This window comes from Emydura macquarii, unplaced genomic scaffold (genome assembly GCF_026122565.2).
Source record: "Emydura macquarii macquarii isolate MOO-44397 ecotype Brisbane River unplaced genomic scaffold, CSIRO-AGI_Emac_v2 contig_573, whole genome shotgun sequence".
Lineage (NCBI taxonomy): Eukaryota > Metazoa > Chordata > Testudines > Chelidae > Emydura > Emydura macquarii.
The window spans coordinates 259,821-287,493 of NW_027130710.1; the positions used below are offsets into that span (position 1 = coordinate 259,821).

Below are 27,673 nucleotides of genomic sequence, written 5' to 3' on the forward strand. Positions count from 1 at the left end.
AGCCCCTCTCCCAAACTCGGCCGCTCACAAGGAGGACCAGGCTGAAACACATTGGCTATTACATTCTGGGTAACAGGAAAAACACAAGACACAGGAAGCTCTGGGCCTCTCCCCTAGATCCAAACCAGGGCTACATTCCAGACCGGGAACCTCTGGGGTGCATGCACACACTCGGCCTGACCCAAGAGGCAGTGCTGTCACTGCTACAAGAGCATCTTCATTTATTACAGTTTAACCACTTCTGTAGATTGCTCCGGACCCCTCCCCACCCAGGCAATGCTGCACGCAGGTGAAGCTGGTCAGGGGCCAAGACTGCAGCTCTCTGATCCCACACGACACAGATGCAGCCAACTCTGCGTAAGAGGCAGCTGCAGGCAGGTTTCTGTCCCTTGGCTGTTACGGCAGCAGGAGCTGTGCCCGCCAAGGGAAAACAACCAAAACCCACCCAAGCAATAAGGCGGCACCAGTGTCTAAACGGCAGCTGGACCAGGCCTCCTAATCCACACCCCCTGCCCCAGGGAAACTCTCCAGCCGGCAGGGCTCCGGGCAACATTGCATTGAGAGTCCTGAGTCCTTCCCACCAGGAAACCAGAGGCAAAGAGATGGGGACAGGGTGAAGTGGCGTCAGTTCACACTGAATCGAGGAGGCATTATCCCGTGCCAGTGGGCGACACTGCGCACCCCTGCGGCTCTCCACGGCCAGCTCAGCATCCAGCCGTGGCCAGAGGGGCTCCAGGGAAAGGCACTTGGACAGCCGCGGAACACGGTCACTCACGTGGCAGAGACAACAGTGGGAACCCTGCAGCGAACGCTTAGCGCACAGCCCCATGCTGCTGGGACACAGATCCCATGCCCCCCGCCCCCACACACCAGCATAATCCGTCTGGGGCTGGCTGCGGAGCAGCATGTGAACCCTGCCACTGCGGTTCTCTAGGCACTACGCTATAAAAGGGGTCTGGCACTGCAGAGCTGATCTGCCTCGGGGCGTCATAAGGAAGCAGGGGCATCTGTGCCCACAACAGCACAAAAGGGGGGAGCGAGGGGGGGGGAACGTTGTCCATACCGTGTTTTTCTAGCACATCCCTTCACAAGGGAAAAAACACCAGCACAGAAAGGATATAACAACACTGCATTTCAATGGCCAGGCCTCGCCAAGGACAGAGATCACACAGGGGAAAGACCCCTCACCGCAGAGGACAGAGGTGAGGATGGGTTTGGGGACAAACAGAGAACATCTGAACTAAGCTCCCATGAGCACACTGACGTCTCGGGCGCCTCTCCCAAGCTCAGCTCCCCATCTGCCCTGCTCCTGGGTGCACCGAGCAGAGGCGGGTACTGATTCAGGAGACACAGCCAGCCCCTAGGCGTACTCAAGCTGAGCAGGGCTGTGGGTGTCTTCGCTCTTGCGCTCTGCACTGGGCATGCTCGCCTTCCCCTCACCACCGCTGCTGCCGTTCTCCAGGGGCACAGCAGAGATGTAGTCCCGCACTTCGATCTCCATCCTCTTGGCTTTCAGAGCCGCTGTGTGCAGCTTCTCCAGGAAGTCTGGCATGCCTGGCCGGAGAGGCAGGGGACACAGTGAGTAACAAGGACGTGCAGGGAAGGGACATCTGGACTGCTCCAGAAACAGGCAGGGTCTAGCATACAAAGCGAGCAGCCAGCCTCACAAGACCTAGGTCCCTCCATGCCCCACGGATGCTAGCGAGCCATCTGACTAATTAAGAGGCAGAAATAAGCACGGGAGCCAGAAACTCCTAAGTTCTCAGCTCTGCCACTGACTGGCTGTGTGATCACGAGACAGAGAGGTGAGCTCCCTTGCCCAGTTTCCCCAGAGCAGGGTCAATGGTGCCCTGGGGTGGAGAGGGAAAGCACACACAGGAACACTTTGCACTTACACAGCAAGCTGTACGCTCCTGTTCACAGAGATGCCATCAAATCAAGGACTTGAGCAGGCCACGGCAGTACATTTCCTGTTCTGTCCTAGGTGGAGCTAGATGTAGGTTGCCCAACACTTCCCATTCCAGGACCCTGTTTTCAGTGGTTTATAAAATCTGCCAAACTTTAGCACTTTGGGTGATGGGAACTGGAGGGTGGGAAGCAGCAGGCTAGGGTATAGGAACAGAATGGTCTATAGTCATTAGAGCACACGTCTCCAGAGCCTGGCGTTCTCAGTCTCCATACTCCTCCGCTGTCAGCAAGTTCTGTGAAACCCACTGGCAAAGCAGGCCTCCTCCCCTTCTAGCGTGGGTCCACTTGGAGTAATTGTAATCTGCCAGCTCAAGCAGCCGAGGGCTGTGTTTGTAAAGGTCTGAACCCTGCTATGGCCCATGTGCGGCTCAGTCTGATTCTACAGTGAGCAAGTGGTTTGATCAGCTTTTGTTGAAGTTACATCCAAAAAAAGAATGTTAAAGATGCAAAGTCAAAGTCAGGAAACGACAGAATTAAGGTTGCCCATGCAGCCTTCATTGGCCCCCTATATTATGACAGTCTTTAGTTACATGGTCACATCCGATTTTTTCCCCAAAGGATCCATGCCTCACTGTGCTCTGGGAACGAGTCATGGCTGTGTAGTAAAACAGGCACTCTGTAGGACCTCCACCTCATTTGTCGTAAAAGTTAGGTGTGCAGTGAATGAGGCAGGGGATTACAAGAAGATAAAGTCCAGTCTCTATTCCAGAAGCTGATCATCAACCTGGAGATCTGGATTCTGTCCCTGCTTCTGCCACAGGGTTCAATGGGACGCTGGGTAAGAGACGTCAGCCAAAGCATTCGGTTGGCCACTAGCTGTGTCTTCCTTGTTTTCCGGATGCTAGGACACAGGCAGGTCCAGATTTGCAGAACTGCAGCTGAAATGGAGTGGAGCTGTTCTTTCATCATACAGAGTGCTATAAAAATAGTAAGTGTTCTAGAAAAAAAAATTAGACCTTAGGTGTCACAAGCTGGGCACCCAAAATTAGTGGACACCTGACAATTTTGGTCTTATTCTATGCCTGAGTTGCAAAAACAGGGATACCATCACCTACTCTCACAGGGGTGTGGTGAAGATAGATTCATTAATGTTTGTGAAGCACTCAAATACTATAGAAAGAGCACCATAAAAAAAACCCAGCAGGAAACTGAAAAAGTTCTGTATCTATCCAGTGCAGGGTTTGGATGGTGTGCGGTAAGCGAAGCCTGGCGCATATATTAAATGAGGAGGATCGAAATATTGAATAACTACTCACTCACTGAAGGAGACAGGGTACTGGGGGGGAAGTATTTAATTACATCCCCTCATTTTGTTATAGTGCAGATGCACAAGGACAACCTTAATTCTGCATTTCCCTACTTGAGCGTTTGACTTTGCAATCTTCATGTTTTAATGTATTTCTACAGGACTTCTTATCCCACCCTCGTAAGTGTTGTATCCTAGTGCTCGCAATCATGTATTATGCAAAGTGACCAGCCAGCGTGGTCACGTGTGCGGGTCATTCTCTCCCCCTCTCCCCAGGAGAGCTGTGTGTCCAGTGTGAAGGCTGGTGGCAGGGTGCTTCTATTAGAGACAGTCAGTCAGAGGCGTGCACCTAGCACTTGGAGTGGAAGGTGAGGAGGTTTGTGATGGTCTTTAGCTGCTGTGAGATTTCATTCCACAGATACATGAATTCCATCGCTCTGTGCAAATGAGATTTACCGCTATGGAAGAGTTTGCAAAGATGCCTACCAGTGTTTTTCCCCCCCAGTCTGCGCTGCCATGTTCTGCAGACATCAGCAGAGGGTCTCAAACTAACAGACCCAGGAGACAGCTGGTAGCAGTGTTTTCAGTGAAGGTCCTTGTCTCTAGAATTCCCTCGTGCCGCTGGACTGAAAGAGCCCAAGCTTTATAGAATCCATTTGGCCGCTGTGGACAGAGTCTGGGGATGGAGAACTAGAGTCCTTTAATTGGTAGCAGGCTGATTAAGCTACTGAATGGATGGATCATGTCTCAGCAGTGCTCAGAGGCTCTGAACAGAACATGTGAACAGAGCAGAGCTTAGGAGATAAATCACCTTGTCGCACAGCCCTTCCACTCCGACCCCAGGAGCAGGCAGCCTTTTAAGTTGTCACCCACGCTCGAGGGGAGACAAACACACCAGGTGCATCTGTAACAGCCAGTGAGCCAGGAGCTCGCTCAGGTGCTCTGCAGGTCACCCCGGGAGGGGTTTCGGAGGGGATGATAGTTTGTTCAGCTTCTCCCTGACCTTACAAGTAGTGATTTTTTTTAATGGCAAGTTGCAGTGCATGGGTCACAACCTTGGCAGTGTGCCTTTAGCTGCCCATGGGGCAGGCAGATCGCCAGGTGAGGGGGAAGGAACAACAATCCAGAGTGCAATGAGTGGAAGAAGTACCAATGCAGCAAGGGGAACGTAGGTTAAAGAAACGCCTCAAGTGTCAGGCAGACATGAGGCCACGACAAGGCTCCCAATTCCCGTTTCCCCTTGGTTGCTGTTCAAGGGGAATTAGTGAGAACCAGCACCGCTGGGCAGCTCTCCCACAGTTACCTTCAGCCCCATGCACAGACCCACGACTCCCTCTCCCCACAGAGAGGGAGAAACCAACAGCAAAGTCTGAGGCCCTTCACCAAGCGTCCCCAGATCCCCCACACCTGTTTGTGCACTGAAGTCTCTCTGCAGTTCCTAAAAAAGAAGGTCCATCTGACCAACACAGGGCAAGTTTCTCCCCAAACCTCCACCCACTGCTTTCATTCCAGAACCTAGGAGGCAGGGGTGCTCATGTTGCTAGCCAACAGGCTGCTCAAAGCAGACAGACCCCATAACCAGGTGCATGCACCTTCTTACAAGCCATCACAGATCTTTCTTCTAACCGCTGACGGGTTAGGGCCAGCCACTCACCACTAGAGACCATCCAGCTGACACAGTAGCGCGGGAACACTGTCTGTGGATTGTCGCTGTACGTCAGCAGGTAATCAAAGCCGTTCTGAAAGAGGAATAAGTTTAGTGATATCTGACCTGTCACAGGCACCTCTCAGGCTGATCTTACAAAGCCACTACCTAAACGAGACAGACAGCTGCCCCGTCTCAGCCAGCCTCTAGTGTCAGAGGACTCACAGGAAGGCGTTCTAATTCCACAGCACTATACCACAGAAGGACCTTTCTTCCTGACCACCACTTATAACCAGGAAACACGAGGACTGAAAGTCACAGCATAAGAACCGTGGCTCGAGTCTCTGCAGATACCAACTGGAATTATATGTTTTAAGTCTGAACCATTTTCCTCCTCCAGTCTCTTTTCAATTGCAGCAGAAGGCAGACACCCTCAGTCAGTGTGCATTACATCAACACGGACAGGGCTTTGATGGAGATGCACAGAAACACCAAGACAGAGCTACATGGAGGAAGAAAGCATTGGGCTCAGAGTATGGAAATCATGAGATCTACCCCCAACTCCAAGGGTCTTGGGCAAGTTGCTTCACACGTTTGCTCCGTTTTCCCCATATGACTATATTTACCCAGCTCCCTCCAGGGACAGCTGAGGGTTCGTTTGTGAAGTGTTAAATGTGTCATTTACCCTGACCATGCTACAAAACCCTGAGCAGGAAGAGGATCCAGGAGAGGCAGCAGATAAGAGGCCTTTGGAACAATGCCTAGCAGCAATAAAATTAGAGAGTTATTGGATGAAGTAGTAAGATCATAAAATACAAATGGGAAGGAATTACTCTCAAATATTAGTTCCCATCAGCTAGATGCTATGTGGGTTGAGGAAACAGAGTTTCAAGGGGCAGATCTAGGCTGCTATATATTCTGCTAAGACCAGATAAAAGTTCTTCCCAAGTGGATGAAGCACAAGGGCCAAGATTTCCAAGAGTGACTAGTGATTTTCGGTGCCAGAGACTCCTTAAAGCGACCTGATTTTCAGAGAGAGAGAGTGCTCAGCACTTTCTGAACATCAGGCCACTTTAGGAGGAGTCTCAAGGTGAGCAACCAAAAGTCAGTCACTTATGAAAGTGTTATATTACTTTTGAAAGTGCCTGTGTTGTGCAGGTCAGAGTACATGATCACGGGTCTCTTCTGGCCTTGAAATCCATGAAAACCTTGGCTAAGCTCCCACCTTTGACTATGGGTACTTAACTAAATAGAAAAACCCAGGTGACACCAAGGAAGTCATGGCTCTGTGGTTGTGATCCAGGAACTTCTTACTGACAACTGGCACAGAGCACAGAGGGGGTGCAGATGGGTTACAGAAATCTCCTGAGTATAGCATTTACATGGTAGCTCACCAAAAGAGCATCATATAATAAAAGCCTGTGTCCCTCTGGTCATCAATATCATTGTAATATGTATGTACGGATACTACTGAAAATATGTTCTTAAAGTCTGCCTAGCCACTGGTCACCAGCAAAGGTGAACCACAAGTTTTCTGTCGGACGAGATGTTCACCTGTCTGACTGTTTAAATGTACATTAAGTATTGTATGTTTCACAACAGGTCACCAATCACCAATCTGAACTGAATGCTAATGAAGGATTGTAAGGAATTTCAAAGAGACGCTAACAGGAAGAGAACAAGGGTGTGAGAGAGCATGAACCCTATCTGGAGGTGAACATCAAAGGTTTGTTCTACTATATTTGGGGGGGGGCAAAAGACCATCCCTCACCTAGGAAGTAAGTGGACAGTGAATTTGCTTCATGAAAGTGGGATCTCAGCTAGGCTTGACTGAAAAAAGCTGGAGAGAAATTTAGGTAAAAAGCTTCTTTAGACAAGAGGATAACTAGTTACGTTAGTCTTCAGAAAGCATTATGGTCTATTTTATATATACACATTTTTTCCAACATTCTTACTATCACTTGAATTTCCACTCTTTAACAACAAACTAATTCTTGTTTTTGCTGTAAATCTAGCTCAGTGCTGTGGTGTTAAGCTAAGTGGTGATCCTGAGTTGAATCTGACAAGCTGGGGTGTCCTGTCCCTTTGGGAACAGCTGGCCTGGTAATTCTGAGGCGAAGGGGCGGGACATTGCAGGGAACACTCGGAGGACTGGGAGTTAGGGGTGTGCCTATCCCTGTACAGACAGCGCGAGGCCTGCGGAGGCTTGGAAGGCTGAACTTGTGCTGCCAGGGCTGGTGGTTTCAGGGAGCTGATCCACAGCAGGCAGAGACAAGACTTCCTCACGCTAGGGGCAGGTGACTGCAAGGGGCTTCAATCTTGGGTCCCATCACAGTGGTTTCTTGTCATTAGGGTAGGGCAATCCACACCGCTTCGAATTACAGTGTATCCATGGTGTGTCACAGCAGCTCCAGAGCGCAGAGTTTTAGCAGCACATTCGGTTAGCACCTTTCAGAAGAGCTACTGTTCTGACTCTGACTCCACCAGTGGAGGCCTCACAATGGCAGGTGACTTTTCCACTGGTTTTCCCAGGCTGGCCAGGAACCCACCTCATCGAATGACTTGTGTGGTCGGATAACCATCTGGGATTCATAGGTTCGAACCCGCACGAACTCCGGATTTTCTGGGATGCCTGGGTGCTCCACCGCTCTGGAACAGAGGCATGATGGGAAAGGGTATTTATAATCCTGGCTGGCCGCTCCTCAGATTATCCTGAGACCTGGGTCTAACACTGGATAGATACTGACACAGACTGTATTAGCCATGACATGATAAAATACAGACTCTCTCTACAGTGCAGAAAACCCAAACTATTCTTAGAGAGCCTCTTAACATTTTGCAGCCATTTAGAGAGGCTCAAACAGCCATTAATAATACCACCTAACTCACAGTGTCTTACAAAAGAGGACAATATCATCGCTATTTTACTGATGGGGAAACTGAAGCGGAGACATGCAGAGACTTGCCCAATTTCGCACAGGTAGTCTGTGGAAGAAGAGGAAACTGAACTGCCTACCCATTTTCACCCTGCTATTTGTAAAGCATTTTAAAATAATCATTGTGTGTATGAACCAGGCATCAACACATGTGCGACTAACACACACACACAAGATAGCCCTTCTCCAGGGTACTCTCCTACCCCGCGGTATCCAGACGCTGGCTCTTCCTCACCACGCTAGCTATGACAGAAGGCATCTGACAAGGGACCTGAGAAACTTCAGCCCTTCCAGTTTTGGAGCCACATCCCCCAGCAACGCCCTGCGGAGCTCTTACTCTTCCTCCACTATCAGATCAAGAACATAGCTCATCCTACAGCCAGCCGAGCGGAGGCCGTTCCATGGGTCTCAGGGCAGGAGGCACACAAAGCATAGCAGAGTCTGAGCACCACCACTTGGCCTTGTGCTCACTCGGTTCCAGCTGCCTTCATGCCCTTCTCCCACACGCATCTCCCTTGCTCTCCTCTAGGTCTGGAAGGACCTTCTCCCTTCTGTGCTCTGTGCAAATTCTTCTTCAAATATCTCTTCAAAGCCCACAAGCAAGCTCCCCTGCACCAACTTAACAAAGAAGTGAAACACACACACACCCACCCCAAAATGAAGAGTAACCTCTTGGGCCGTCACTGTCTGCACTTCCCCCTCACTCTCATGCCCACATCTGCCATCAAACCTAGATCGGAAGGGCCTCAGGATCTCCTTGGATTTCTCATCCAGTCTCTTCCATGCCCCCTAACTCCTGGGCCAGCCTCCAGTCTGTCCCCCACCTCCACTTCAAGGCTTCTTGCTCCAGCCTACTCCCCTCACCCCCCAGGTCCAGCTCTTCCCACATGTGAGTCACATGGCTTCCTCCTCCACATGCCTGGGTGCCAGCCGGAGGGTCACTGAACACACAGGAGAGAGAGACTCTCCTTGCTCTGAGCTCTGGTGCCCATCCCAACCCTGGCACAAAGCTGCCAACAACGGGGAAAGTCCAGCTTCACTCGCTCCAGCTCCAGGGTCTGGCTCAGCCACACTGTGGGACTGACACATGCACAACCCGGTCAGCACCAGGAGCTGGAGATGCTCAGGGAACAGGACATCTTTGGAGATTTTAGCGTAACAAAAAATCAAGTCTCTCCACTGAGCACGTGTGAACGGAGGATTTTCAGAGTTATAATTTGGCCAAATTAAGGCAGATTTGCACAGGATCAACAAAAAGCACATCATCCTTGATACAAAATCCACCCTTCCTGAAAAATGGCAAGTCCCTCCTCCAAGATGCAGGAGCGCTAGAGCTTTTCAGAGAACAGATCATCAGAATCGAATACGACGGAACGTTTTCCCCCCAGCCTCGTTCTCAGAAACAGCTGAACCATTTGGATGAAGTTTTCTAAAACACGTCAGCCTGCGCAGACACCCAGCACGGCAAATTTGAAAACAGGGTCTGAGAATAGGAAATGTTAGGCAAACAATTATTTATGGGTAAGGCTGGTAGCCCCTATAACCACCCACTAACCCAGTTAAAGCAGGAAGTATGGCAAAGGTGCAGTGCCTATGAAAGAAAACGCCAATGCTGTCTGTAACAGTGGATCTAAGGACAGCCGCATCCTCACACCATGGCAGTAGGTGCGGCAGGAATAGCTAGACTGCACTGGCGATACATACCGTGACACCAGCACCATCAGGTTGTTTTCCTGGTCCACGTTGTAGCGCCGAACATACACGTAGTCCCGTGAATACATCGGGTACTAAAAGAACAAAGACATGCAAATCAGTTCCTTCCCAACATCAGACAGGCCGTAAAAAAGCAAGGGGTGGGGGAAGGAAGGAACACTCACCGGGAAGTGAGTTACCCAGTGAACTACCTCCGAGCCAGTGGTCAGGTCTCTCTCAACCACATCAAGTTTGATGACCAGTGCATCCCATTTTTTCCTGTACTCTGTGTCCAGCTACAGAACAAGGGAAGAACTTATGACAATCATGTCACGGCATGAAGCTGTAGCATGTTCCTTGTATAGTCGAGCTAAAGGCTGGAGGAAAGGTATCCCTTCCCTCTGCCCCACCTCATTAAGCCGAACAAACGAGCAGTTCCTGACACTGTGGAAAGGCCAAGCTCTACTGCCAAAAAATAATGCTTTCAGGATCGAGACATTATTATGGGAAGTGTATGAGCCCCACCATGCTCCTGCTGAAACAAAATATACAGTGGAGGGGATGGCTACTGCAGCATTGGACACAGGACTTGAGAGCTTTTCCCCTCTCTAAGGCTGCTTTGGGTAGCAGATGCCTGCCTTCTATGATGAGGTGACTGTCTCTATGGATGTGGGGAAAGCAGTGGACATGATGTATCTTGACTTTAGCAAAGCTTTTGATACAGTCTCCAACAGTATACTTGCCAGCGAGTTAAGGAAGTATGGGTTGGATGAATGGACTATAAAATGGATAGAGAGCTGGCTAGGTCATCGGGCTAAATGGGTAGTGATCGATGGCTCCATGTCTAGCTGGCAGCCCGTAACAAGCGGAGTGCCCCAGGGGTCAGTCCTGGGCCGGTTTTGTTCAACATCCTCATTAATGATCTGCAGGATGGCGTGGATTGCACCCTCAGCAAGTCTGTGGATGATGCTAAGCTGGGGGGAGTGATAGATACCCTGGAAGGTAGGGATAGGATACAGAGTGACCTAGACAAATTGGAGGATTGGGCCAAAAGAAATCTGATGAGGTTCAACAAGGACAAGTGCAGAGTCCTGCACTTAGGACAGAAGAATCCCATGCACAGCTACAGACTGGGGACTGACGGGCTAGGCAGCAGTTCTGCAGAAAAGGACCTGGGGGTAACAGTGGATAAGAAGCTGGATATGAGTCAGCAGTGTGCCCTGGTTGCCAAGAAGGCTAATAGCATATTGGGCTGCATTAGTAGGAGCATTGCCAGCAGAGGGAGGGCAGTGATTATTCCCCTCTATTCGGCGCTGGTGAGGCCGCATTTGGGGTATTGGGTCCAGATTTGGGCCCCCCACTACAGAAAAGATGTGGAGAGAGTCCAGTGGACGGCAACGAAAATGATTAGGGGGCTGGAGTGCATGACTTATGAGGAGAGGCTGGGGGAACTGGGCTGGTTTAGTCTGCAGAGAAGAATGAGGGGCGATTTGACAGTGGCCTTCAACTACCTGAAGGGGGTTCCAGGGAGGATGGAGCTAGGCTGTTCTCAGTGGTGGCAGGTGACAGAACTAGGAGCAATGGTCTCAAGTTGCAGTGGGGCAGGTCTAGGTTGGATATCAGGAAAAAGTTTCTCACTAGGCGGGTGGTGAAGCACTGGAATGGGTTACCTAGGGAGGTGGTGGAGTCTCCATCCTTAGAGGTTTTTAAGCTGCGGCTTGACAAAGCCCTGGCTGGGATGATTTAACTGGGGTTGGTCCTACTTTTAGCAGGGGGTTGGACTAGATACCCCGAGGTCCCTTCCAACTCTAATCTTCTCTGATTCTATGCTGTACTGTGGGGGAGTTGGGATAGACGGCCCTAGAGTCAGACTCTAGAGCCGTACAACAGACCATCACAGAGAAAAAGTTTTAGGCTAATAATAGAATCTTCTTGGCAACCAACCCCCATTCCACTCTCACAGAAAAATGGAAAGACAAAAACCACCATATCACCTGTGGGCAAATATTTTTCACAGAACAGTCACATATCTGACCTCTCAGTCCTCATGCTCGGACAAAACCTGCACATCTTCACATTATGAGCCTGGGAACTTAAATTCGTAACTTGGCTAGACACTAAAAATCAGTCTGAAGACATACTGGATTTATGACTTTTTACAACCATCTGTAACCCACTAACCCCCCTTTTTTATTCTACGACTGCAAAGGTGTTCACAGGCCACTAACTCTGAATGATCTCTTACAATCCGTGCTAACTACTTATGCTAAACAATCTGTTCCACCCTGTATTTAGCTGAGACACCAAGCCCTGGTCTACACTACAGAGTTAGGTCCATGAAAGCATCTACCCAACTCTAATTGTCTACACTGAAATACAGCTCCCACCGATGTAACTCACCCACTGCACGGACATCATAACTCCACCTCCGCAAGAGGCGTAGTGCTTAAGTCCATGTAGTTAGGTCAGCACAGTGCCAGTGTAGACGCTGCGTTGCTTACATCAACTGTTACTGCCTTTCAGAAGCCGTCCCACAATGCCCCACACTGACAGTTAAATCAGTGCAAGTGCTCCTGGATGAAGATGTGCTCCGCCAGCACAAGCTGCATAGTGTGGACATGGAGAAGCAGCTTAATTACACTGAGGTGGCTGTACGTTGATGTAACTTAGGTTAATATAATTTTGTAGTGCAGACTTGCCTTGAGCGCCTTTCCCAGAACTAAAGATGAGCTCTGTGTGGCTCGAAAGCTTCTCTTTCACCAAAAGAAGTTGGTCCAGTAAAAGATCCTACCTCACCCACCTTGTCTCTCTAATACTAGGAGTGACAGCAGTGTGGTGGGATATGAGCAGTGTGGATTTAAGGAGGGAAAAATGTAAGTTTAGGCAGTATCCCATGTGCAAGTGTAGAGGGGTTGTAAAAGGGTCTGAAGTGGTTGTTAAATTTCACAAGGGTGGTATTTTATTGGGGGAGAAGGCTCAATGTTTGAGCATAGGGCAGATACAGGCAGTGCCTGTGAAAAGGCAGAGTGCAGGCAGGGGTGTTTTGGGGTGTTGCTCCAAGAGGTCAGAGTTAAGGCTGTGCCGGCATCTGCCTTAATTCTGTATTTCCTGGGTTTCAGAAATCTTGAGTTTTGCAGAACTCAACCCTCTGGAAGGGCTTGAGGCAACCTTACCTCTGTGTTAATAATGTTTTTGCCATTTAATAGTTAGATTGGTTTAAACCATTGAAAATTGCTTTCAAAGTTGGGTAGCATTAACAATTGCAACTCTGGATATCCTTGCTATCCATATCAAATGTCCATTCCTTTTCTGAACCTTGTTAAGTTTTTGGCCTCAACATCCTATGGCAGCAAGTGTCAGTCTGATTATACGTTGTAAGGAAAGGTATCTTTTATTCAGAACTCACGTCTCCTGAATCCAAATGCCACACCCCATCTGCTGGAGCAAGACGGCTACCAGGAAGGAAAATAGCGTCTCAACTAGTTTATCTATCCTGCCAAGTACTTTTGATTCACCAGAAAAAACATACCAGGACATAAAATAAATGGGAAGAGGGAACATGAAGTTCATACCAGGGATTTACTGACTTTCAGATCCAAAAGAGATTACCAGCCAGCCAGGGCATAAAGCTAACAGTAGGTGAACAGAAGCAAAGCAAAACAAGCTCACAGACTGCCTGGTGAACGAAAACAACTGGATTGATGATACAGAGCAAATCATTCCCCTGCGGGCATCACAACAAAGCAAGTGCTGGGACCTGCACGCAGTGGCTGCCACATCTGTCCCTCCTATGTGGGTGTTATGTCAAGTGCTGGGGATGGACAGTCCTATTTTATTTCCAATACATCATGTATCCTGGACTGAAGAGATATGGACACTCACGAAACACTCACCTGCACATTGAAGAACTGCCTGGGAGTCACATCTGTATATGTCCCAAAGACTGCAGTAAAGGGAAACAAAGAGTCTTTGGACCACAGGTATAAGCCAGTTTGTAACTCAGTTCAGTGGGGTCACATGGGAAAGGTCTTTTTCAGAAGCAGCTATCAGGGTTGGAATCACAACAGGGAGAGGAGGGGATGTGACCAGAACGAGGGACAATATGGGGGAGGAGGGAGAATCCCAGTGAGAAGCTGGGAGAGGGAGCAGTGTGATGTCAGGAGAGGAAGAAGGAAATAGATTTTAGGACTGAATTTATGCTCAGCATTTGAAAGCCAGGCACGCCATGCACAGACTCTCAACAGGCATCATACAGCGACCGACAAGCCAGTCAGGCAAGGGGGATGGAGGAATTACCTCTGTACTGATACAGGTGGGTCCCTTCTATCGGGCGCCTCCACAGCTTGAAGTGTTTCTTGTCCATCACCATCTCCCAGGGCTGCTCCTCGCGAGTGGCCGTTATATCTATGTGGGATTTGGGACCCAGCTTCTGGTGCTCTCCCCCGCTGCCATGGAATAGCCTGGAGACCTCCTCCATGTGCTTCATCTCCTCTGCAGACCTGGGGTGGGAACAGAAAAGGCAACACCAGTCAGTGCTAAGGGCTCACCAGAGAAGAGGTCCAGGGCATCTAGTATTCTGCTACAGACACAGCCTACCAGGCCAGCTGAGTGTCTTCAGGCATCACTTATCCCAGCAGCTGCTATGATACAATCGGATTCCCCAAAGGAGCCAACAATGGGCCCAACACTCCCTGACCAAGGGAACAAAACTCAGAGAAGCCAGGCAGGGAGAAGGAACGGCAGCTCCCACTGTTCGCTCTTTCCCCCTCCCTGGTCAGAGCTCTTCATGCTGCCCCCAGACCCGGCAGGATTCCAAGTGAAAGAAAGCCTGTGTCAGCACTGATTGGGACTGCACTGATCTTCTCTTGGGGGAGGAGAGAAGGGAAAAGGGGGGCCAGTGACTAAGGCCAGCACTGCTCCTTAGGAAGCTAAACTGCCTGGAGAGGGAGAGGCAATTGCAGAAGTGCCTATTCCTCGTACAGATGGACTGGAGCTTTCCCCAATGCCAGGAATACTTTCCCCTCGAGAGGAATACACTCAAGCAAGCAGTATTTCCTAGCATTCTCTGCACATTTTTAGTCCCACGAGAAGGGTCAGAACCCTTACAACAGACTAGCCTAGACCACCCACAGTGAGGGCTCTTTAGCCCAGAGAGTTACATGCAGCAGCCTTTCACCTGTGGAGATGGCTCAAAAGTTCACACGTGGAAGTCAGACTTAGCTGGGAGCTCAATTGCATCACTCAGCTCTTGAAAATGAAGCTTCCAGTAAAAAGCTGCAGAGGCAGCCAGCAGCAACACCGGCTCTGGGGTTATCCCTCAGAAGGGATGATTGAATAGAGACTGCTCCTGTGCAAGGGATAAACTGCTAAAGGAAAAAGACTTGCCAAGGGAAAAAACCTCTTTGGAAGGAGGTGAAACTTCAGGAACTAAGCCATTCCTCGAGACGATGCAGCAGTGAGACAGGACAGGCCGCAGCTAGGCCCAGGTGCACTCTAAGCCAGAGAAGTGTAGCTAGCTGCCCCAGACAATCTAGGACCGGTTGTTGCCTGTTCTATTAGCATGATGTATATTCACGTAAAAATGGAACCCCATAAGATCCCACAGTGCAGCAGAGAACTAAACCCCACACCTGACAATGGTCTGTTTATGTTGGATTTGTCCCCACACGGCCTGAGGACTGGTTTGTTTGTAAAAGAATACAGCATACCTGCAGTGAGCAGAGAAGTGAATCTAAAATAGCGGATGAGAATTTGATGGCTCCCTGCTTGCTACATCAAAATCTATGCCATTACACATACTTTTCAAGCAATAGTCCTGCACATGACAGATGTAGTTCCAGAGCTGGTTACAGAACAGCCCAAGCACTTAACAGCCAAACTGATTACTGAAACAAAGCACGGCCTGGTGCACACTACAGACATAGGTCAACGCAAGGCAGCTTATGTTGACCTAACTTGAAGTGTCTACACTAGAACATCGCTCACAATGTGACTCGCCGGCTATGCTGACTTGGTAGCTTCTCCCCTGCGAGAGGCACTGAGCTTTGGTGGATGTACTTAGGCCAGTGCAGTCTGATGTAGATACTGTGTTACTTACGTCAACTTTAGTGGCCTCCAGGAGCTGTCCCACAATGCTAAACTGCGACCGCCCTAGTCACCGTTTTGAACTCCGCTGCATGGTGGCCAGATTAAAGCCCCGTCCCTTTTGAAGCCCTGCAAATTTTTGAAATGCCACTTCCTGTTTGCTCAGCGTGGAGGGCTCACCTAGCAACTGCCCAGCTGACCATGCAGGAGAAGAGATGGTGCAGGCACAGTTCCAATCCAGCCATAGAAACGTCAACATCTATGAGCAGATCGCGTGGAGGAGAAGGGCTGTAAGAGAGACCCGCAGCAGTGCCACATGAAAGCCAAGAAGCTGTGGCAGGCGTACCAGAAGGTACTAGAGGCTAGTAGTCACTCTGGGGTGGAGCCGCAGACATGCGCTTTTACAAAGATCTGCATGCCATCCTTGGGGGAGACCCCCTCTGCCACGAAACATAGCCTGCCTGTATTACGACCCGTTACCATGGTGCCTATGGGCAGGTTTGCCCTGTTCTGGACACTGCTAGAAAGTTGCTCTGATTTGCTCCCTCCTTCCCTGACTTCAAGGCTAGAAAGTTGCTGTGGTTTGCACATGATTATTGCTTGTGTAGTATATGGCCTTTTTAGCCCAAGTCAGGGGTCCCGCAGAGGACACTGTGTGTCCAAAGCCTGGGCCCAACTCCCAGCCCCCCAGGAATGTGGCCCAGCGCTGACATCCTTTGTCCCCGCGCCCACAGGTACAAGCAAACCATATACATGTTAATATGGCTAAATGTCAATGTATACATCTAGAATCAAAAATCGTAGGCTACACTTGCAGGAGGGGGATGCTATCCTGTGAAGCAGTGACTAGAAAAAGATTTGGGAGTCATGGTGGATAACCAGATGACCATGAGCTCCCAATCTTATGCTGTGGCCAGAAGAGCTAATGCAATCCCAAACTGGGGACTCTTGAGTGGGGTAGACTAGGGTTATTCAATCTCTGTATTTGGCACTGGTATCTAGTTCTGTGCCAACATCCTTTTTGACCTGTGGACACAACTGGAGACAGTTCACAGGAGAGCCACAAGAATGACTAAAGGATTAGAAAATCTACTTTATAGTGACTGTCAAAGAGCTCAGTGTGTTTATCTTAACAAAGAGAAGGCTAAGGGGTGACTTGATCACAGTCTAAGTATTGACACAGGAACAAATGTAATAAGGACTCTTCAGTCTAGCAGAGAAAGGTATAATATGATACACCAATGGCTAGAAGTTGAAGCTAGACAAATTCAGACTAGAAATAAGATGTACCTTTTTAATAGTGAGGGTAACCAGTGCACCAGTTCACCATGCCCCTTGGTGAATTTTCTATCAGTGACTATTTCTGAATACAGAGTGGATGTTTTTCCAAGAGCTCTGCTCTAGGAATTAATTCAGGGCAGCTCTCTGGCCTGTGCTATACAGGAGATCAGACTAGATGACCACAATCGTCCCTTCTGGCCTTGGAATCTCTGAATCTTATTTAACTGAAGGGAGAGTTGTAGGTAGGCAGGACGCAGTTACCTAAAATAAAATTTAGCCAGGACAGCAGGAAGGCTAAGTTGCCTTAAAAATTCCCTTTTAATCTGTTTTTTGGAGGGAGGGGAGAAGCCTGGCTGCAGTCTGTATTTCTACAATCCTACAAGTCACTGCTGACCTTGGCACCAGACTTCAGCAGGCACCTGGAACAGATAAAGTGTCCACAAAATCAACTTGGCAGAATCAGTTTGGAAGGTTCTCAAACTAGGCTCCTTCCTCCCTGCTTGCCTAGCAGCAATCTGAAAGGCCAGTCACACTACCAATGTGTGCCAGCTGCCTACGTTCCCTATAGCTCCCCCTGTGCGAAAATCATTTCGGGCTGGTGAATCAGTTCCTGCTGCACCACTTGTTTACTTGTTTCCAGCGAACAGGACACAGCATTTACAACCTAAAAATATACCCGGAGTAGAGCAGACATGCAAACCCTAAGAGCTTGCAAACAAAATGCCAGGAGTTCTGCATTTCCTAGCTGGGAGTTTCTGGTTCCATGGGGGGAGAGGGGGGGGGGGGGACATGGGACGGACACCAGACTGCCTGGCCAATTTATGAAAACGCTTCTCGCCTACCACTCCACAGACAGTACCACCTGTGAAGCACTCATCTCTAGCAGATCGTATATCCTACAGCACATCCCACACGACATGAGGGGCAGCTAACTTGGGACTAACAGTCAGATTTCAAGACAGTCAGTTTTGGATGCTTCCACTGCTGAGCTTTCAGATAATTCAAGCTCCCAAGTATGTAACAAACGATCTGTCACTCACACCATCTCTCACTGGGAATATAGGTCACATCATCTGTACACCCTGTTTATCTCTCTCCATTACATCCTCAGCTGTGGCTAAGATCAGTGTCTGTTCACGAATAGTCCATTTAGAAAGAAAAAGCACACAAGAAGATAATCAGATGCTACTGCAGAGGGAAAATTTTGAAGGAAGAAGGGAGAAGAAACATGATTTCTAATGAATACTCAGTACAGACCTATGTAAGGTTTTTTATACAACCCTCAACTCAGGCTGTTTTCTAGCCAGTCATTTATTCTCTGTGAAAGGCCTTACATTCAGTACTAAGTTAGTATCAAAGGTCTGAGTTCTAGAACCAAGGAAATCCAGGGTAAAGCCTGCCACTCTAGCTCACTGGCTCCCAAATGATGGCCCCGGGGCACCTGCTAGTGGCCGAGGGAGCTGGATGATCACACAGTGCTGGCTCCTCCTCATCTCCACCTGCTACTTTTCACAAAGAGGTAACTCAAAATACAATGCTGCCCTAATGCTACTTTTCCAGGTAAGCATTTGCTGTAGGTACTGCAGGACAATATGGGATTGCAAATGTGGTATGAAAGGGGAAGTCGCCCACGCAATTAGGTGCAGGAAGAGAGGTTCCACAGAACACACAGTGATCCACGCCGAGAGTTTGAGAAGGCTGACTCTAATCCTCACTCATGCTGTTCTTCCATATCTTTTAGAGGGAGGCACTGGAACAGAGCCTTACAGAATAGGACTTGTGAATTATGTGCAACAGGCAAACACATCGCTGTTCAGCGGCTTGCCAAGAAGGACCACACCGTACAGGCAGATCATTACTTGCAAAAGCACCATTCTTTCTATGTAATGTCCTACTTATGTCAGTGGTGCAGGCATCTTCTTGCCAGTAAGACATTATGTGGAACAGTAACGCTTTTGTTGGACGTGCTCACAGGGCATTCCTGTTATTACATAATATGTGCCAGCCAGCATATTATTCTCACAGTCATGCACATAATTCAGGCACTGAAGAGGAAAAAATTAATAAATGCTACAGATGCTAGAGAGAGATAAGCAGGCAGACCTAAATGGACCATTAACTTTGGGAGGGTAAAGGAGGCTGTGGTGTTACTGGCGTTCTAGCTCATTACCGAGAGATGAGCAGGAGAAAGTGAGCTGAAAGCAAAACAGAGGACACAACTGGTCCAGAGTGAAGATGTTTTAAATCCACCATGCATTTCCCTACACCAAGCTACACAGTAGATGTCAGTCAAAGGCATTCTAGGGGCCAGTGGAGAGCGAGTGGTAAAAACCTCTTATCACTATCAGATATAGATAGTAACAGAAAAAAGCTTTAGATGCACTGACTGCAAACAGAGAAAGAGGATTGCTCTTTCTTAGCCACTCGAGACAAGTTTTGTAACAGATTCTGACCTACACTACTGTTTATGTTCTGATCTACACTACTGAGAAATTGCTGCAATGATTCTAAGGCAGTCTCATGGTTTTCACTGCCTAGCCTCACTTAAAATACATAATTTACAGACCAACTCATCTAATTCCCATACAAAGAACATGCACTATGGAAGGAGAACTTAAATAGAACACTATAGTTTGAAAACTAAACATCTGGACTGAATTAAGGTTTCAAATTCCAATCTTAGCTCTGTCTCGTTATCTGCGATCACCCTACACAATCTAGCTTTTTTAACTCAACACACAAGCCCCACTATCGCAGATTAAAATCTCCAAATTGCAAAACTACCTATTACTTACACGTCAGAGACCCAACTGCCCTGCCATCATGGTACAGACCAGAGGCAGCATCTCACATATCAGCCCCCTGCAAATCACCCAAAATTTCTCCTCTAACAGAGAAAGCCTAACAACTGACAGTTATTCCATAATATAACCTCCAAACACTAACAGGAATTCAGTGTATGGACAAGCGCAGTATATGGCTAAAAACATATTGAACAGCTTTGCCGTACTGCTTAACAGTGGATCATACCCTGCCCTTTGATAGTACCTTTCATGTGAAGAGCGCCAAGTACTTTACCAACATGAGTTAAATCTTTATTTCTGGACTGCTGTGCTGAACAGGATTTCATAACTGATCTACCTTACTTGGGACAGAACACAGATAACATTATCAATACTAAGAACATCAGCGTCTTGGACTTCTGAACCTTCACCAAAATTACAAGGATTACTCCACTCCCCTCCCATCTTTTCTGCCTCTGTGTTTATTGTTTTCTCTGAAATGCTTTTGCTCAATTAATAAATGTGCTTGCTCGGAAGAGCTGTGTGGTCACTGGTAAAAACATCCTTGGAGGTAAAGCACAGCCCAGGGGTTGGCCTTTAGGCAGGCTGGCTTGTTGGGAATATCACAATGTAGATCAAAGAGCTGTGCAGCCTTAAAACACCCAGTCAGGAGGGAGACAGACGCTGGTCTCTGCCCACAAGAGGTGACGGCTGGAAGCCTGAAACTCTGAGTGGGTGTCCTTGAGGGACCACGGCTTAGGAATACAGGTGCAGTTACCCTGAAATTCTAACAACTATTACTCTCATCTAAAAGGTAGAAAACAGGCACTAAAGCGAAATTTTCCAAAAGTAATTCGTGATTTGGAGTACTTCATTTTTTGGGGTGAAGTGGCCTGATTTTTTAAAAGAATGGGTGCTTGGCACTTTCTGAGAAGCAGCTCCTTTAAAGGTGTCTCCAGCTGGAGACTAAAAATAACTAGTCACTTTTGAAAATCTTGGCCTAAGTGATTTGCTCAAGGTAACACAGCAAATACAGTGACGGAACCAAGAATAAGACCAAGAATAAGGCTTGTTTAGTACCAGTCACCACCACCTATAATATTTGTGGTAATTGGATTGCTTGTTCATGATTTAAAAAAATAAGTTTATATATAGCTTAGTGCTGTACTACACATAAAAACCTATGTTTGCATTTCTTCCTAACATGATAATCAGTGCATGTTGACACTCTTTAAAGTGCCCCTTCTTAGAAGTTGTGACAGGATTACACGGTCTTAAAATGCAACTATTAATTCTTGTCCGAGATCCATATTTAGATTTGATACAACAGTGTCAGACACCCTCTTAATGTTTTAGATCACTTATTAATGAATAGATATTTGTTTTTATTTAAGCTGCTCTAAAACTTCATAAGAAATTTGACAGTAAAACTTGATTATGCAGAGAAACACATTCACATAAGAGTATTCAGCAGACAGAGAGAGGCTTGTGCGTAAAATCATAGCTCTTGGAAGGGTACATGCAGGACCATCTAGTAAAAATGCAATGTCAGCACGGAAATGGAAGAGGACTGTTCAGAAGTGGATAAAAAATAGATTTTTTAAAAATTTAAATCAGATTTTTATTTAAATCTAATACTTTTTTTTTAATAAACCAATTTAAAATTAAATTTGAAGTTATGAACATATATTAAGGCCTGAATTTATTATAACATTAACATTATTTAAATAAAAATATTCAAGCAGTACATGTTTGCTGCTGAAGTTTTAAAGAAAGTCAAACTAATTAGCTGGTGCAAGTCACTGGCTAAGCACCTGGAACCAGAGTTTGAAATGCTAACCCAGCTTTTGACAGCAGAAGCTTTTTCTGCACATGCAGAAAGAATGTTTTCTTCATTTCAGTTTATTCAATTAGTTCAGTTCAATTAGTAGTTTATTAAAATTTGAGAAACTGATTTGGAGTTAAAAAAGCAGGAAAGCTGGTTTCCTCTTCCAGTCCATGAATAAAAGTGAGGTGTGAGGATGAGATCTACTGGTTCTGAAATCGTGAGGAACATGGAGTCCAGAAACAATCCCTTCCTTTCACTGACTACAGATAATAGTCCTTTGTTTAATAAATCAGTTAGTGAAGGCTACATTAGGTAGCAATGAGAATCAACCTTCCTTTAGGAAAATAATTAAGATTAAAATTGATTATTTAAATCAAGGTTTTCTTGCTGAGTTCAACCATGATTTTAAACATATCTGATTTAAATCAATCCACCCTGAATCCTGGGTTCCACTCCTGACTTGGTCAGACTTCCTGTTTGAGGTCAATCTATCTGTAAAAGGGGAATGACACATTCATGCCATTGTAAAGCACTCTGAGGTCTCAGATGAAAAAATCCCAGCTCTGTGTATGTTGGTTGTTGAAGAGCATTTCAGAGGTAATACAAAGGCAAATACTGGCCATGCAGTGAAAAAGGCTAGGGTTTTTTAAATCTGCTTTTTAAAGCTCCTGCAGTTCCCAGTTAAAACCAAGTGAAAAACACTGAGCAAGAAAGTCTATATGCAGCTGATTTCATTGAAGAATTATTCCCCTCACACACCCTCCCCTTCAAGAAAGGGTACAGCAATAGTAATTCTTACTGTACTAGAAACTGGCTTTAAAGGTGGCCTGCAAAGGGACCCCAGAAAAAGAGTCTTTACCCTGCCCACTCCCCTTTTTTTGTGCATCTTTAGGATATGAAAAAACAATTTCAACATTTAAAAATTAAATCTCGTCTACCTCATCCACAAAAACTAGTAAAACTATGACATCATAGACCTCAAGCAACTGATCCTGACTGAGAGAAATTCAGATTTTTTAAAAACAAAAGCAAATAGATTTGTACAACATATTCGACTCACTCTATGGAGTTAAAAAGGAGACCTGACCTCCCAAATTAATTTTCCCCAAACACCCCCCGTTTCAGTCCCAGCAAGCCTCTTGGATCAATGGTAATCCATGATAAACAAATTCATTTGGGGAAATAAACTCAGGGTTAAGCAATCTACTTTACAAGCGGGCCATGGTAAAAGGGACTTGGCTTTACCAGACATTAAGCATTATTACCAAGCTAGTCGCATTAAAAACCTGATGTATTGGATAACAGTATCAAACTTGTGGAATCAAGCTTCACATGATCTCCAGGATAAACAAAACCTATAGGCCAACAGCAGCATATAAAGTTTATTTTTATTAATAAATTAACTACGTGTTTTTTTCTGAGAGAAGTTTATGTCTCCAAAACATGTTTCACATTTACAAATAAATGATTTATTAAACAGGGGGATTAATTGTAGTCAGTGAATCAGCCTAGGAAATCTTTCAAATATGTCTAAGTGGAAGTGACTGGAACTTAAGTGCCTACTTGCCCAAGCCTCTTGAAAATGAAAGTCTCCTAAAATACTTAGGCTGAGCTATTGAGCCACATTTATAAAGTTTGACCTCAACAGTTAGAAACAGGGGAAAACCATCTTTCTTTACAGAGAAAAGCAGCCTTTAACGCAAAGTTTTTGATAGAGACTTATGGATTCAGCATATTTATTTTTTAAGTAAATGTTTTAAGAGATTAGAGTAAGTTTAGGCGTTAACATATTTTGTATTAAATTCAGATTTTAAACAGGTTTATTTTTTAAAAGAAAACAATTTAAATAAAATCAAAAACATCTGATTTAAATATTTTTTATCATCCACTCTAGTACAAAATTCTGGTACTAGTAAAAGTTCCTCACCCAGGCAGTTCTATAGAGAAGAAAAAAAGATAACTACTTAGAAATCTCTTGGAACTTTTTGGAGTTTACTGGAACAGTTTCTCTCGTTACCAAATCTGATAGTTTGAAAACTTTAAAATAAATACTAAGGAAGAGAATTTATTTTAAACAATAGTCAAAATTAAACTGAACATTAAAGTATTAAAATAAGGAAAACAGATTTGAAGAAAAAGGAAACAAGTTTAATATCACAGAGTTTTGATGGGACAACTAACAAACAAGTTATGCATCTAAATGTCAGAAAAACAAGAAGTTTAGACCTAAACATGTGATAATAGAAGACTTCAACTGACAAGACAGAAGACAGGGTAGAAAAGCATCAACCACAACGTGTGATCAATACCACAAAGCTGAAGAAAGTGACTGCCAGTTAGTCTCATCAATACAGCTTTTCAGACTTCCATAAGCCAATGTATAGTTGTTTATGAATATACTAATTTTATCTTTAAGTTGTAAGGCATGTTTTATAAGATTCATGATATGAAAGAATGGCTCTAACAAATATAAAAAGGGATTTGTCTATTAGAAGAGTCACCACATTAGCCCTTCAATTAAGTTTTAAAAGGCCCAATCCCATAAACATGTAAGCGTGTTAACAACTACCGTACTATCCCATGAGTAGCCTCATTGATCAAGAAGGGCTACTCTGATGAGTAAGCCTGATCCAATACCCATTTAAGTCAACAGAAAAATTCCTGACTTCACTAGATCATGTAGCCACGTGGGGCCTGTTTACAATACTGGGACCTCAGAAAACTCACGATACACACATGAGCTCCTCAACAGAAATAGAAAAAAACAGATGTTATATATCTGAGATAATGAGTATATCAAAAGCCATGAAGGGTTTTGTTTAACCCTTTAATAGACATCAAAGCACCAAGGATGGATGAAAATGTAAGCATTATTTCACTTCTAAGAGTTTCTGTAATATTTAATACGTATTTAACCTCTAAGAAAAGATGCAAAGAAGTTTAAACATTTGGAGAAAATGGCATTAAGACAGGCATGACCTAGAATCTCTGTACCTCCCTCAAATCCTTCACTCTACAGGCAGTTTCAAGCTAAGTAACTTATCACACATCACACTCCTCATGTTTTTCTGAGGCCCAAATAATCACAGGCCATGTCATTTTCTTGACCAAGACCATCAAATCCTGGAAGGTGGTCAAAAGGCTCCAGGATCCTGAGCACTAGTGTCCAACAAATGCCAAAGATTGCACTATTTCAGGACAAGGACATTTATGTCAGTCTTAGCTCACCATCACCAACCTGGCCTCCCTGTGAGGAGGAGAGGTGGAAGGCTGCCTGCTTGTGTAACACAGAATATGAAGTGGAGCTAGTCATTTCATCCCAAGTATATTTCCCAGATTAAACCTTAAATCTTCTCACTGGTTCAAGCAGTCTTTACACAGTGACATTATCAAGCCAGGACTGTGTGGATTAATAGGTCAGTGCAGCTAACTTCCCCCGAGGTGAAAGAATGAACTTAAGGTGAAGAATGCCTGATCAGTGCAGTTACTGCCACTTAAAAACATAATGAGCCTATCCTTGGGCAGCAGCAACATAAGCTTCCCAATGCTGCTCTGCCAGTGAGCCTCACACCTTAACCTACCTTACAGCGAAACGGCTTCCATGGGCAAAGAAGTGGTTGACTCCACAAGCTCCATTCAGTCTTCACCCTCTTCCAGTGAGGACGCCAGTCCGTGTCAGCATCAGCCACCAGCACGTCTGATGTGGACAGCTGCCAACCGAGGGCTGCAATTCTCTAACTCAACTCCTAGCAGCTGTCAGACATTCATCCCCCTTACCCTCCCTCCACACTCACAAAGCCATTCTACAAGATGAACCGCTCCTACTCTCGTTATTGGGGAAGGGCTGGATTTCGGATCAGACCCTGGAGATGGAAAAGATCTACCCAGTCTCCCGCTCCATCCATCACAGAAGGGTGGCCCTGATTTCCTGGCGCGCTAAGGCAGAGTTTCCGTTGCCGGACACTAACTTTAAGGAAGACATTGACAGGTTCTGATTACTGTAACCACTGGCCCGGGACCAGGGGCTGCCAGGCCCCAGGCGGGGGGACCCAGGCACAGACCCACCTCTGTAACTCCTCCTCCTTGATCCGCTCCTCTTCCCACAGGAAGACGCCGGTCAGGGCGGCCATCAGGCGGCAGGCGCTGGCGTGCCGGCCCTGCAGCTTGCGCCACAGGCGGCTGAGCAGGCTCCAGCGGGTGCGCTCCGAGTAGATGTCCCCGTAGAGCTGGCCGATCTGCTGGGCGCGCCGCACCCGCTGGCCGGTCACGTAGCTGCACTGGCTGGCCAGCAGCGACAGCAGGCTCGTCCTGCGGGGGCATGTCTCCGGCGCCAGGGTCTGGAACCAGCCGAGCAGCCACCGGCAGCGGCTGCGCCAGGCCTGCGCCCAGGGCCCCCAGCCCGGCCCCGCCGCCGCCGCCGGGCGGGCGGCGAAGCGGGCGGAGCTGGCGTAGTAGGAGCAGAGGCTGGCGGGCGGCCGGCGCTGCAGCGGGTGGAACATCCCTGGCGGGAGCAGGGCGGGAGCGAGCTCAGCCGCGCGGCCCGGGCCGGGCCCAGCCCCCGGGGCGGCGGCGGGGACAGGCCGCGGGGAGGCGCCCTCGGGCCGCGGGCTCCGAACGGGCTGAGGAACCGGCCGGGCCTGCGGAGACAGCCGCCTCAGGCAGCCCCGCCACCTACCGCTCCGGGTCCGCCGCGCTCCGTCCGCCCTGCCCGCTACCGCGACTGTCCCCCGGCGGCCCGGCCGCCAACGCCACAGGGCCCGGCCCCGCCCCTCTCGCGCACGTGCGCCGGCCCCCGCCCCCGGCCCGCGCCCCCATTGGCCGCCCGCCGGCCGGCCCTGCCCCTCCATTGGTGCGCAGCGCCGTCGGTCTGTGGCGCAGGGGCCCGCCCCGCCCACTGCGCGCGTCGCGGAGTCGGGGGCGCGGCTCCGCCCCCCGCCTTGTGAGCCAGCCGCCGGCGCCTTGGAGACGAAGGACCCCTGCGCGGCAAGCCGCCCGCCGGGCTGCCCACGGAGGTGCCTGCCTGCGCGGTGCGCGCAACGGGCGCGCACGGCCTGGGGCACGGGCACAGCTGCCCTCATGCCCCCGGGGAACCCGCCTGGCCTCGGGCATGAGAGCGCGGCGCGCCTGGGAGTGGGAGACCCCCCCGCCCCACCTTGTGGTGGCCCGGGTGGGGATTGGGACTCCCCGCCCCCCGACCAGGCCTAGGTCCGCGCGTGGGGTTTGCCAGGCCCAGCCCCGCACCCTGCGGCTGCGAGGGGCGCAGAGCAGAAGGAGGCGGGGGGGGGGGGGGGCAGATCTCTGCCTTACTGCTCGTCCCCCAGGACAGTGGGGTGTGGAGGGGGGGTTCCCACTGTCCCAGCTACACTAGCAGAGCCATTCCTCTCAAACCTCACCCTGCTCGGCCCAGCAGGCCTCCCTTGCAGAATGCCATGCCGTGGTCAACACTGCCAGAGTCCTGCCGCCAACACCCTCTGCTTGGCCACGCACTCACCTCCCGGCGATGTCCGTCCCTGCTTGGGCCTCTACAAGTCCCTGTTGATAAATGCAAAGCAATGCACGCACATTGGACCATAAACCCCACTCTGCATGCCAAACGATGGGCTCTAAATTAGCAGCTCCCACTCACGGAAGAGATCTTGGCGTCATTGTGGATAGTTCTCTGGAAACAGCCACTCACTGTGCAGCAGCAGCAGAAAAAAGCGCTCATAGAATGTTGGGAAGCTCTAGGAACCATCAGAAGGGCCGCACTGGGTCAGACCAATGGTCCATCTAGCCCCATGTCTTATCTTCCGCTAGTGGCCAACACTAGGTGCTTCAGAGGGAATGAATAGACCAGCTAATCATCAAGTGATCCATTTACAAAAGGGATAGATAATAAGACAGAAAATAGTATATTGCCTCTTTATAAATCTATGGTACACCCACATCTTGAATAGTGCCTGCAGATCTGGGTGCCTCATCTCAAAAAAAAAATATATAGAGAGAGAATTAGAAATGGTACAGAAAAGGGCAACAACAATTATTAGGGGTTAAATTATTAGGGGTATGGAAAAGCTTCCAGCTGACGAGAGAGTAAAGATACTGGGACTTTTGAGCTTGGAAAGGGGATGACTCGAGCTCACAGTCGAGATCTATAAAATCATGGCTGGTGTAAAGAAAGTGAATAAGGAAGTGTTATTTACTCCTCCTAACACAAGAACGAGGGGTCAC

The 27,673-nt window shown here is 47.9% G+C and overlaps 1 protein-coding gene across 1 annotated transcript; it reads right to left on the minus strand.

Annotated features, from left to right (window-relative positions):
- Positions 1-1,112: 1,112 nt before the first annotated feature.
- Positions 1,113-26,212, minus strand: STARD7 (StAR related lipid transfer domain containing 7). Its single transcript, XM_067540274.1, has 8 exons — positions 25,529-26,212; positions 13,784-13,986; positions 13,381-13,430; positions 9,673-9,783; positions 9,500-9,582; positions 7,409-7,508; positions 4,869-4,953; positions 1,113-1,554 (listed from the first exon to the last, which is right to left on the minus strand). The coding sequence occupies exons 1-8, from the start codon at positions 25,960-25,962 to the stop codon at positions 1,361-1,363; spliced, it is 1,260 nt and encodes a 419-aa protein (XP_067396375.1). The 5' UTR covers positions 25,963-26,212; the 3' UTR covers positions 1,113-1,360.
- Between the last annotated feature and the right edge of the window lie 1,461 nt (positions 26,213-27,673).

Excerpts from the sequence above, each read along its gene's own strand:
- STARD7 (XM_067540274.1), bottom strand. The coding sequence starts at position 25,962 with ATGTTCCACCCGCTGCAGCGCCGGCCGCCCGCCAGCCTCTGCTCCTAC. Across the intron at positions 9,583-9,672 it reads ACTGGGTAACTCACTTCCCG|TACCCGATGTATTCACGGGA; the intron begins GTGAGTGTTCCT and ends TTGTTCTTTTAG. Across the intron at positions 1,555-4,868 it reads CAGCTGGATGGTCTCTAGTG|GCATGCCAGACTTCCTGGAG; the intron begins GTGAGTGGCTGG and ends CTCTCCGGCCAG.